The sequence below is a fragment of the Danio rerio genome, chromosome 16 (assembly GCF_052040795.2).
Source record: "Danio rerio strain M-AB ecotype USA chromosome 16, GRCz13ab, whole genome shotgun sequence".
In the NCBI taxonomy this organism is placed as follows: domain Eukaryota; kingdom Metazoa; phylum Chordata; class Actinopteri; order Cypriniformes; family Danionidae; genus Danio; species Danio rerio.
Window position 1 is genome coordinate 11,634,604 of NC_141036.1, and position 12,897 is coordinate 11,647,500.

The 12,897-nt window shown below is 39.5% G+C and overlaps 2 protein-coding genes across 19 annotated transcripts in view; both read left to right on the plus strand.

The window, feature by feature from the left end:
- Window positions 1-4,447, plus strand: part of gsk3ab (glycogen synthase kinase 3 alpha b) — a 47,493-nt gene extending 43,046 nt beyond the window's left edge. The window contains exons 10-11 of one of the 2 annotated variants that reach the window (XM_087285154.1): window positions 498-503; window positions 2,867-4,443. In XM_087285154.1, coding sequence (XP_087141280.1) covers window positions 498-503; window positions 2,867-2,913 — 53 coding nt within the window. In that variant the 3' untranslated portion in view covers window positions 2,914-4,443. 2 annotated transcript variants of the gene reach the window in all.
- Window positions 4,448-9,550: 5,103 nt separating this feature from the next.
- znf574 (zinc finger protein 574) overlaps window positions 9,551-12,897 on the plus strand; it is a 49,063-nt gene continuing 45,716 nt past the window's right edge. For all 17 annotated transcript variants that reach the window (XR_015510679.1, XR_015510680.1, XR_015510681.1 and 14 more), the window contains 1 exon segment: window positions 9,551-9,604. The gene's annotated coding sequence lies outside the window, so the exon portion shown is untranslated.

A 12,897-nucleotide genomic window follows, 5' to 3' on the forward strand; every position in this document is an offset into this window, starting at 1 on the left:
CCACCTGCTCCTATTGAAAACTAATGACTTCTTGTGAACCCACAGTATGAGTGGAACAGTGGAATCCGCTTTTAGGCTCGTTGCATGTAGTTTTCCTAGCCCAGGTGAAGTTAGCCAAAAGCTAATTGTGAATGATCTAATGGCTTGGTTCCACTGTGATTGATTAAAGTATAGTATGGATCAATACAAGTTCCCTTGACAAGGCTTGTGTTTCCACAACCAACAATACCCTTTTGGTATGACAAAGTTGCGAATAATTTCTTTATTGCTCAAAGAATAAAGCCATGCAGGTTGTTTGCATATCGCATCGTTTGACATTGTATGACATTGAGAATGGCTCATTGCTGCATCCTGTCACAATTATTACGGTGTCATGTTTCAGGCAATTTTACCAGGTCTGTGGGCGTAGTTTCCAAATAAGCTGTCAGCTTATACCTGCTCTGTCAGGTTAGTCAACAAGGGCACGCAGGGAATTGCAAGTTTTACAACACTGGTAGCAGCGGGTACTCATCAACAAGGTTGAGCCACAAGAGAAACATGCGTAGTGTTGCTTTAAGGCCCCAACATACTTGAAGTTCTTTTTTTGCTCTTCGTTTTAGGACAAAGCGTATAGACCAGGGGTGGGCAAACTCTGTCCTGCAGGGCCGGTGTCCTGCATAGTTTAGCTCCAACTCTAATCAAAAACACCTGAACATGCCAATCAGTAGCTGCGTCCCAAATCGCATACTTATGCACTATTCTATGCCATTTTGTAGTATAAATAGTGTAAGTAGTGTGTTCACACTGAAAACTCTAAAAATATAAAGTGCACTTCAATTACCCGGATGATGCACTCATTCAGCCGCTAAAATGAAGTGTGTAATGATGGACACTTCACGCACTCAACTACCACAGGTTTGCTTACGTAGCGGAAGGGGCGGAGCTATCGGACGCACATGTTGAATAACTTTATTTATTTTGGATGGTAAAAGCAAAATTCTCCAACGAGAGTGATTATTGCGCCTCCCGATGGTGAATGCGGCAATACTCGCGGCAGGTATTATTTGATAATTCGGTCGTTTATTTCACTGATTTGGCAACAGTCAAACGTCATCAGGGAAACGGTTTGAATTTCCGCTTAGTAAAAAAACATTAGTGTGCCATTTGGGACGACACTACATACATATACTATCCTGTTGAGTGTGTAAGTGCATAAGTACATAGTGCATGAGTGCATAGTGTATAGTGTGCCATTTGGGACGCAGCTAATGTCTTCAAGATCACTAGAAATCTTTAAGCAGGTGTGTTTGATTAGAGTTGGAGTTAAACTGTGCAGGACACCGGCCCTCCAGAACCGAGTTTGCCCACCCCTGGTATAGACGTTGCTAAATTGGTGGTGTCTTGGATGTTGTTTTCCTGTCTGACCTCAGTGGATATGAGATACGACCCAATCGCACGTTGAAAAAGGCAGAGTTATGCAAAAAAAATTATGCAAAAGTTCAGACTGCAAAATTTTTAAAGTATTCGCATCAGATGTTTTCACACTGCATGACTATCTGGGCTAGCGTGTCTTCGTTGCCTTGTTTAAAGTGCAAGATGGATCTGCGACAGGGGATTTCACACTGCATCACTGTACAACAGGAATAATCGCCGACAACTTTGTCTCGGTCTGCATACTTCGTCTCACAACCAAAGACATGCAAAAAATTACATGAAAATACACAATGTCTTATAGTATATCTTTCTTAGTAACGACATAATGAGAAAGAAGCCTTTATTGGGTTAAAAATGTACTTATTTTGCTCATCTGGCTTTTGAATTAATTTCTCCTCAACTTTTTCTTTTTTGACCCTGTTGTGGTTCAGATGACGTGTGCTCCTGCCAAATTTACACTCGTTTTTCCTTCATTTCTTGGGTTCAAATAAACTGAAAATAAGCGCTTTAAACTTCTCCCCCATCCTCCCGCCTGGCCTGCAGGTACCACTACTAGTGGATGCTGCTCACTCATTGGCTGTAGGTGATCGCCGATGTTATTTTCAATCAGAACACATTTCACATGGCATGAGTTTGATGGCTCCAGATAGTTAGCATGCACAGATGTCAGCGACTCATCTGCGATTTTTCTCAGATTGCATCTTTGATAGGTCACACTGTGTGATTGTTACTCTCATGAAGGAGCACAGATTTACCTGTGATTTCAGGCATTTGTCTGCGATTTCTCAAAATATGTCAGCGAGTCAAAATCGGGGCTAAAATCATGCAGTCTGAACTCGGCATTACAGAGCACACTCACCGATTACATTATCATCATTGTCCAATTGTAGCTTGTAGGTGTTTAGGATCCAAAAGTTTTACTGAAATGTTTTAAACCAGGGGTGCTCAATCCTGTTCCTGGAGATCTACCTTCCTTAGCTCCTACCCTGATCAAACCCACCTGAACCAATTAATTAGGACCTGAAATCCACTTGATAATTACAGACAGGTGTGTTTGATAAGGGTTGCTACTGAAATCTGCAGTAAGGTAGATCTCCAGGAACAGGATTGGCCACCCCTGTTTTAAACTATGAATTCTAAACGAACTTTGTTTCGGACAGACTTTCTTATTAAAATAACTTAATTTCAGTTCATTCTTTGGTTGTCATTTGAAGTATTTCGAGACCTTAATGTAGTCGATCAACTCGGGAAGTGTGATGGATTGACTATTAGTGTGTTTTTTTTCCACCTGCAGTGCCTTGTTTTAGTTGAGCGTTAGATAGTAGACAAGAAGGAATGTTTCTGGTGACTTGATTCACAGACTCTGTCAGTTGGAGTGTGCTTTGAAATGCTGTGGGCTTGAAGTATCTAGTGTACTTACCTCTTTGTATATGTGTGTCTTCACAGAGGGCAGCGGTTCAGACGGTCCAGCCCAGTCCAGCTCCGCACCAGGACCCCTGAGCAACAACACCTAATTGTTCCCTTGGCGTTACTGCGACGTTATCACCCCTCTCTCCACCATCCCTTCTTTCTCATTCCTCTCTCCTTCCCAACAGCAGCTCCAAACAGTCTCTCTTGCACAAATCTCTTTCTCACACACGCACACTCCCGTCACCTCGTGTTACGTGTACTCACATTCTCCAATAATGGAAGAAGTGTGTGTGATGCCCAGAATAACGACGTCACCGGAGGTCGATTTAAATTCGGTATGATTGAGCTGGTAAGGTTTTAACCCTGGGAGGGGTACGTTTTTGGGCACCTCTGCCCTCTAGTGGCAGGAAGAGCACCGCACAGTTACTGCTCTCTGCCAGCCATCCATTTTTAAAGCTATCGAGCTCATTTAAATTAGATTTCGCTCTTAAAAACGATACCTTTTAGCCAAGTTCTTAAACAAAAGCAAGGTCTGTGATGTGTTTTATGAAGCAGCGAGTGTGAGATGTCCGTGTTTGTGTGTTTTCTCTTCTCGCCGAGACGAAAATGAGTGTCTTAATATGCGTGTATGTAAGTTTTAAGTAATCATTGCACACTCTTTTGGGTTTTAATGTCTTTTAAGGAGAATATTTAGGTGTTTGGATACGCTGAGGTAGAATGGGTGTAGAAACGTGCTCATGCACACACACGCATTATAACGCATAGGTCAATCCCATTAATAGCTGTGTCTGTTTGATTACAGTTGTGCATTATGAAGTCGACACCGGTGTGTGAGTGTTTGTATACATTGGTGTGGCCATTAAATGTGGATTTAGCGGATGCTCGTTCAAAACAAACAAACAAAACACACCATGAACACAGCAAATGAGACTCGAAAACGGAGCTGTTAGTCTTTCCCTTCCTCCATCCTTCCTCTCTCTCTCTCATTGCTAATATGTAAATGCCATGTACCTTTTATTTTGTTATTTTTGTTATTGTTATTCTGTTGTCCTTGTAATTAGATTTTCCTCCTAGTGGAGCAGTGCTGGCGTGAGCAGAAACCAGCCTTTCTCGGTCTCTCTCTCTCTCTCTCTCTTTGTCTCTTGCTCTCTTCTTTTCTTCTTCTCCTTTCCCTCCATCATACGACTGTATATAACATTTCATCCAGCCTCTCCCAGAATCTGGGGAGGAAGACGAAACTGAACAAAATTTTGTTTTTACCTGATATCTCTCAATCTCTCTCTTTCTTTCTCTCTCTCTCGCTCTCTCTCTCTCTCCTCGCTCGCCCACCGGCCTGTCCTTCCCCTTCCTCATCAGTGTTAATTCTGATCTTTTTATTTATTGTATTGCTGTCTGTTAACAGTCTGATGGGGGAGGGGTTTTGTGTGTGTGATGTCATTTGGTGTAACATTCATATCTCAAACTCCGATAGAATGTTCTGGAAAGGGCAGGTCCACACTATATATACCACACACAGGCTGCTCGGCCCATCGGTCAAGAGATGAACGGTTCACGGGAGAGAGAGGGAGACATGAACTATGTTTTTGTTTGTTGGTATAAATAATAAACTCATTAATAAAGTTATAAAACGTCTCTGTGGGTTGAATTGCTGTTTGTCTGTCCATTATCTGTTTGATTAAAGGCACAGTATGTCATTTTCGCCACTAGAGGGCGCATATTCAGAACAAACAAAGGCATATTTTGATGATGACGAAACTAAGTGTGAAATTAATTCAATTCATCTCTACTTCTACAGCAACTTAACATAGAAGTTCTAGTAGATTAAGGGTGCTTTCACACTAGCACTTTGGTCCACACCCGGGTTCGTTTGACGTCGTAGTACGGTACGTTTAGCTAGTGTGAACATGTCTTCTGAACACGGGTGCGCACCCATGAATCGTACCCGAGTCCATCTGAAAAAGGTGGTCTGGGGTACGGTTCACTTATGATGTGAATGCAATTGTACCAAATAACGGAAGTGAACCGCCAACTGTACAACAAACTATCGTTTTAATAACGTTCGTTCGTTTGTGTGTGTGTCTGTCTGTCTGTGTCACGTTTCGTACCTTGGTGACATTTGGGACTGAGCCAGGGCAAACACAGTGATACACAGTGATGTCTGCTTGTATTCTCCAAAAACAGCTTCTACAGACACTGTGATGTTCGCTTTCTGTACGTCCAAAAGCTTCTGTACGTCTGTACGTCCAAAAGCTTCAGCAAAAGCAGAATGACAGCGATGTGTGTAGCTACGTCTTTCCATTTCAGCGATTGCTTTTGTGACCGTCACCTAGCAACGGCCGTAAACAAAACAGCAGCTCGATGATGCTAGCGTAGGGGGGTTCAGAAGGAAAAAAGACTGTGAACACAAACCAACCGAGGAGGTGGCAAGGGGGGGACATTCGAACTTGGGTACGGTCCAGGCAATTGAAGCAAGTGTGAAAGCACCCTAAAACTGCGTCAGTCCAGTTAGTTCAGCTCAGTGTGGTTTAATTTTCACTGCTGTAAGTCAAAACACTGAAGAGCAAATCCATTGATGCTCAGCTCCACAAGTTCCAAACCAAGAAAGCCAGTGGTGAGAAACAAAACTTCACCAATTGATGAAAGTGAAGGAAAAAAACTTGAGAGAAACCAGGCTCAGTTGGAGACCATTTCTCCTCTGGCCAAGCTTAATACGCAGAGCAACATACTAGGTGTCGGAGCCTGAAGAATGCCGGACGTCCATCTTGGAGAAGCTGCAGGTGTGATTAGGTCACAGGCGGGTGTTCAGCCTGGCCCACGGGATCACTGTGACGACTTGTCTGTCACTGGGGTCTTTCAGAAATCAGTCTCATGCTCTCCACTCCTCCATGACCATCACAGCATCTGCTCTGTATACGTCCTGGTCCAGGAATATGGAGACCTCTAGAAGTGCTCTGTGGTTGGTATCATCTCTCCGTGTGTGTGTGTTGTCCTTAAGATCCTCAGTGGTTGGCATTATCTTTTCACAGGTCTTTGATCACATCAATGGTGCTGCACGATTTCTAGATGCCTCGGTATGAGTATACCCAGGTGGAAATAGAGAAAGAGAATTAATTAGCGTAGAGAGTGTTTAGAGCAGGAAAGCCCAAACACAGTCCTGGAGGGCTGATGTCCTGCAGTTTTTAGCTCCGACTTGCCTCAACACACCTGCACTGATGTTTCTAGAAAGCCTAGTATGAGATTGATTAGCGAGTCCATGTGCGTCTAATAGGGATTGGAACTAAACTTTGCTGGACACCGGCCCTCCCGGACCGAGTATGGGCACCCCTGGCTTAGATGCATGTAACTGATGAGAAGATGTTGGATAATTACTGTATGATGACCGGAATGGCCTTAAACACCCAGCAGACACAAGATGTCAACATGATGTCAGATTGAAATTGTACCCTAACGTCGTGGAGACGCTGCATTTTGTTTGGAAATGAAAATCGGGTTTACATCAGAACTCAACGTCAGCCCGATGTCACTGTCCAATGAGATGTTGAATTTTGGTTGCCATACCTGATGAATAAATGTAAGTATTTTGCATCAATAGGATGTTGGTTAAAGATGTTGGCTTGACATTGGGTTTTGGTCACTTTCTAACAACCTAAAATCAACCAAATATCAAAATCATTTGATGTCATTATTGGACATCAAAATAATGTTGGCCTTAGACGCCGGTTAGACATTGAATTTTGGTCACCTGACATCACAACCTAAATCTAACCTAATATTAACGTCTTATGACATTGTGTGCCTGCTGGGCAATAAGTAAATGCACTACAGAATGTTACGTTTACACACACACACACAAATTACGTTGTAAATGCATCAACTTTTAAAAGCATCATACTCACTACTCATGAGTACCTTTAAAAGGGCTACTTTTAAATCCTACTTTGAGTAATATTAACAACAGGTACTCGCACTACATTTTTAGGCAAGTAATGGTACTTTTACTCAAGTATGTTTTTTTCAGTACTTTTTCCACCACTGTCAGTTTACGAACACCACAGTCACATTGACTACTTTTACATGGACATCAGTAGTCTAATTATTTGGCTTAATCTAATTAAAACAATAATAAAATTAAGGCGTTTACATGAGTTGTGTAATGGTAAAAAAAATCTTCCAAAATTCAATTGATTTATTTTCGGTTATCAGCGTCAGTGCAGTTATGATTTGCCTTGTTGCATTTGTATAATTGTTGCACATTTGCACTGCATGGCATTCAGAGAATAATTGCACCAGATGCTCAGTTCTGAGTAGCAGTTCAATTAAGCTCAGCTTTTTTAGGCTGAACACAGTGCACTGAAAACAAAAGCTAATCAGGGGGTCTTGGGCGTCTTTGTTGTCCTCTGTTCTGATAGGGTATTAAGCTTTGTAAATGACTTCAGATGACAGGGTAGACTCATAAGATTACAGCACGAAAAATACAACAAATGTTAATGTTTTTTGATTTGATATTACCATTTTCAATGTTAAGTTACCGACTGCATTGATATTCAGAACGCAGCAACAAGTGGTCTTTAATAAACCTTAAAGAGCACATGACACTCCGCTGCTCATCCGTTTGCACTGGCTGCCAGTTGCTGCTCACATCAAATTCAAAGCTTTGATGTTTGCTTACAAAGCGACCTCTGGCTTTGCTCCTTCTTATCTGCTCTCACTTCTGCAGATTTATTTGCCCTTCAGAAACTTGCGTTCTGTGAATGAACGTCGCCTCGTGGTTCCATCCCAAAGAGAGAAGAAATCACTTTCCCGAACTCTCGCGCTCTATCTGCCCAGTTGGTGGAATGAACTCACTAACTGCATCAGATCAGCAGAGTCACTCGCTGTTTTCAATAAACGACTAAAAACTCAACTATTTAGTCTCCACTTCACTTCCTAATCTGCAATTGCCTCTCTGGCTCTATCGCTAACTGTACTACAAAAATAAAAAAATTACTAATGTTTTGCTTCCTACACTTACATACCTGAAACTTGCTTACAACACTTATTCATTGTTGCTCTTATAGTTGTGTAAATTGCTTCCTTTTCCTCATTTGTAATTGCTTTGGATAAAAGCATCTGCTAATTGACTCTGCTATGGTTTTATGAAGCATAAACTTCATTTCAGCAACACAAACCAGGTCTTCACTGTCTGGGATGTTTTTTCCCTGAGAAGAGCTGAGGGGAAAAGCTAACAGAACTTGATTCCTTGCCATTTGGATGCTGTCTCTGGATCGTTAGCTAAACAGACTGTCTCTGAAACATTCAGTTTATAAGTCCATTAAAAAGGGACTTGTCCAGATCAAAAGTCCCAGTACTTCACAATCAGAGTTGGGAAAGTTACTTTTAAAATGTGATACATAATATATAGTTACTGTAATTCAGTTGTAATTAACTACAATTACTGTCTCTGAAATGTAATGTGTTATGTTTGTATTACTAAGATAGATCAGCAAAATAACCACAGAAGCATTTCTATTTGTCTAAGGGCATCTAATATATTGGCCTGCTTGTTTGATTTTTAATAAACAATTAGTGACGTATGAAGAGTTTAGGTCCCTTTCCTGGTGTTTAAAGTGAAATAGCAAAACCACACCCTTTGGAAATGCCTGCAAAACAAAAGCGAATTCTCTCGGTTTAACTGGTAATTAAATTTTTAAAGAAATTCAGTATAAGATCAAGATAAATGAACTGCCTCGCTAACAGAATACCATTACTGAAGGATTTATGATAAAATAAAGACTTGTTTTTAAATAAAACATCCTTGTTATTCCATATGAAACAATTGTGGGGTGAAAAATTGTGTTTATAAACAAATTTCAATGATAGAAGGGCTTGACTATGAGAACTGGAATTTTGTCAACAAAAAAAACTACATTTCAACAAAAAGTCTATGCCATCTAGAATATTGAATATATTATTAGGAAATACATTTAATTTGTTTATTATTTAATTGTCTCTATTCTTCAAAAATTCAAACAACCATTTGATCTTAAAAGTGTCATCAAGAGTATTATAATCTTTTTGACCAGATATTTTTTATTAATGCAAGAACAATACATACAGAACAATGCCAGAGGTATCCAAAAATGAAAAAAACTATAAAAATAAATAAATAAAAAAACAATAATCAGATAACAAAAAAAGGTAACAAAAAATATTACAAATAATGCTAGGCCTTGCTAACTCACAATAACTTAAAAGTGTCAAACAAATATATGGTTTTAGTAGCTTTTATGTTTGTACTCTCCTTAATGGTATTTATATAAATGTTTAGTTAAGTACCACTAAAAACAGGTTTCTGATTGCTAAATTCACGATGGATATGAAACTTGGTAAGTATGATCAGAAGATTAATCACATAGGCTTTATTTTCCAACTTATTATCATATTAAAACAAACATTTATACGGTAAAAGAAAAGTTGACAGCACTTTATCATTTTTAAATTTAGATACCTTTCCCCATAACCGTTTTGTATATGGACAATGCCAGAAAATATGAGGTACTGTTTCTGGGTATGATGAACAGAATGAACAACAGGCATCCATGTCTTCAATAGATCTGGTTAATTTTGACCAGATTTAGGTGTTATGTTGAAGAAGCACATGACGCATTTTTGCAAGTACGCTTGACTTCAGATGAATTCTATTGGTCCACTTGAAATGTGCAGAGGACCAATCACGGTGCGTTTTGTTGAGACGTTCAAAAAAACATTTCTGACAGATACGAAAGGAGAAGGCCGTAATCGGGTGAGTTGTTTATTTTATATCAAACTGAAGCGATGTTTTTGCGACTAATCCGAGTTTACCTGCGGTTTCTGTAATTTAGTAGTACCCGGCGTCTCGGAGACTCGACTGGGGGAGACATTCACCGTTTGCTAACGGGCGGATTCCGCCGAACTACCACCGAAGAAGCGCGTGCTGTCCTTCTTCGGCGGTTCTCGCTCGCTTGCACTTTGTGTTCAACGTTTAAGCGCGACCGAGCACCCACAGCGGCGGCACTTTGAAAACATTACTGACGCTATACCTATGGTTGTAATGTAGTGAATATATGTATAGCATATTTTCTGTTGTTCAGTGAGAGGCGGTTGTGTTTCATAACAGCTAGCACAGCAGGCCAGCTGAGGCCGCTCGTTGAGGTTGTTAGCTAACCGGTGTTAGCTTGTTAGCTTGGCTGTGCAGCGACTGAGTGGCGCTGTGATTATTCTGTCCTCCAGATCCTCCAACTCAACGCAGATCTGGTGGAAGAGAAGAACACAGTTTATTAAGCCATATAGATTTAATGATTTTGTTACTGGCATAGTTGTACTAGTAAAGTACTGTTATTGTGATTAAAGTTCCTGTCGAGATAACGAGATCTGTCAATAGTTTATTACTGTGTATTATGACCAGAACCGAAACCGTTATTTACATTTTTCGACAATGATTGTCAAAGCATCAATGACTTGAATAAGAAAATAAAATAAAGAAACTCCTTGTGATAAGTATAGTGACTGATGGGTAAAAACATTTGATGACTGTATTTCTACCTTTTGACTTTAATGTCAAGGCAGTTCTAACTTATTTTATGCGTTTATTATTCGAAAGTTTTGTTGTTTTTTTTTACAACATATTTTTTAAGTAATAATTAATAATACATTTGCTATTTTATATAGTAATATCTATCTATCTATCTATCTATCTATCTATCTATCTATCTATCTATCTATCTATCTATCTATCTATCTATCATCTAAATACACATTATTGAATATTCCTTAAATGCATTGCATTAATACTAAGTCAATTTAAATTAAAGCTATTATCATTGTTTATTTTTTATAATGTAGAAGCCATAGGAAAAAGTGAATAGAGTTATTAAATAAACTGTAACATTGCAAAATCATTTGATATTTAGTGTGTTTTGGATCATTGTCTTGCTGAAATGCCCACCATGGTTTCATCTTCGTCATCCTGCTAATTTAGATGTTGGACTGCAGCAGCTAATATTAATTTACAATGACGATGGTCATAAATATAAATGCCGTTTTGAGGGATGTAAACAAAAACAATGGTCCCAGCGTATTTCTTGTTTTACATTTTTAATTTCTATAATAATAATTCCCTCTATTTATATAGTGCTTTTCTAGACACTCAAATTGCGTTACACATTTTTGGGGGGAATCTCCTCATCCACCACCAGTTTGCTCTGCAGCATCCACCTTGATGACACGTAACTTTATTCTTTCATGAATTATTTACAAGTTTCTGACCTCTTATAAAATGTGTTCAATGTGCTGCTCATTGGATTGTCAATGCAACCCTCTTCTTCCACTCTTCACACACTGATAGCAACACTGCAGGAGAAATGCCAGCACAGGCTTTAAGTATCCATAGTTTCCAGTGCTGCACATCTTGTTTAGGAGGCTAATAATACTGATCTTAACCTTTTTTATTCCAGCAAAGCTGCAGTATAAGAAATTCTCCAGAAGAAAAATATATTAGGAAATACTCTGGAGATATAGGAAAACATCACTTGGGAAGTAATTGAAAAAGAATAAACATTTCACAGGAAGGCTGATGAACAAAAAAAGAGGTTTAAATTCAGATTTAGTTGCGATTACATGCATTTAAATAAAGTTGATATTTAATCTCGTATTTAAGCTTGTGCACATTTGCGCTGTAATTTTCAGTCTTTTGTGCTGTCTTGATCGATTATGCAGAGTGAAACTAATGAGTGTGGCTTTGTTTTGCCACAGTTTGCACGTCATGTCATGCTCAGCCCCCTCATGTTAACACTGCTAACGCGCTGTAAGGACATTTCACTTGCCATCTGCCATGAATATCTGTTATTTCACACTCATTCTGGTCTCTTCTTTAAATCATTCCAGTTCATGCTCTTCTTGTCTGTCGCCTCATGCAGACTAAATCAGCCCCAAAAACATTTCTCAACACTTCTGTGCTTTCATACAAATTTGTAATCAGCCAATCACATGGCAGCAACTCAATGCATTTAAGCATGTAGACATGGTCAAGACGCTGTGCTGCAGTTCAAACCGAGCATCAGAATGGGTAAGAAAGGTGATTTAAGTGACTTTGAATGTGACACAGTTGTTGGTGCCAGACGGGCTGGTCTGAGAATTTCAGAAACTGCTGATCTACTGGGATTTTCACGCAACAACCATCTCTAGGATTTACAGAGAATGATCTGAAAAAGAGAAAATATCCAGTGAGCGGCAGTTCACTAGTCGAGCTGATAGAAAGGCAACAGTAACTCAAATAACCACTCGTTACATTCGAGGTATGCAGAAGAACATCTCTGAAGGCATGACATGTCTTCAAGACCACAGTGTACTCATCTTCTGATGGCTACTTCCAGCAGGATAACACACCATATCATAAAGCACAAATCATCTCAGACTGCTTTCTTGAACATGACAATGAGTTCACTGTACTCAAATGGTCTCCACAGTCACCAGACCTCAATCCAATCAAAAGTGATGCAAATGATACAGGCAGGGTCTCAACAGCCGTGCTTTTGAGTGGTACTTTCAAGTCGGTCCAAGCAGGTGAAACCTCAGGATCTACTCAAGACCCTGAAACAAGATTTTCGACAAAACTTGTCATACTCGTTTTCTATGTCTCCACCTTTAGCCACTGTCCCCTCCTAAACATAGAATAGACAGAACAACTCAGTCCAATTCAGACATGTGTTAGACTAGAGACTCAATTTAGACTTGCAGACGCTGAAGACGCTGTTTGACTGCAGAACAACCAACAAATCTCAATAAAGAGTTCTGCTTTTAACGAGTCCCCTGGCCTGGGTTCTCATATTTCCAACACCAAAAGGCAATGATCCTCATTCCTTTTAAATAAATAAAAGATTGTGGTATAAGTATTAATACTTACATAATCACAAATATTTAGAACAGGGAGTTTCACAATTATTTAAGCTGAGGTCTGGGAACAAATTAAAAATGAATAAATAATAATTAATGCAATTTAAACTAAACACAAAAATGTTTATAGTAGTAATTCAGTGCAATATCTATCTATCTATCTAT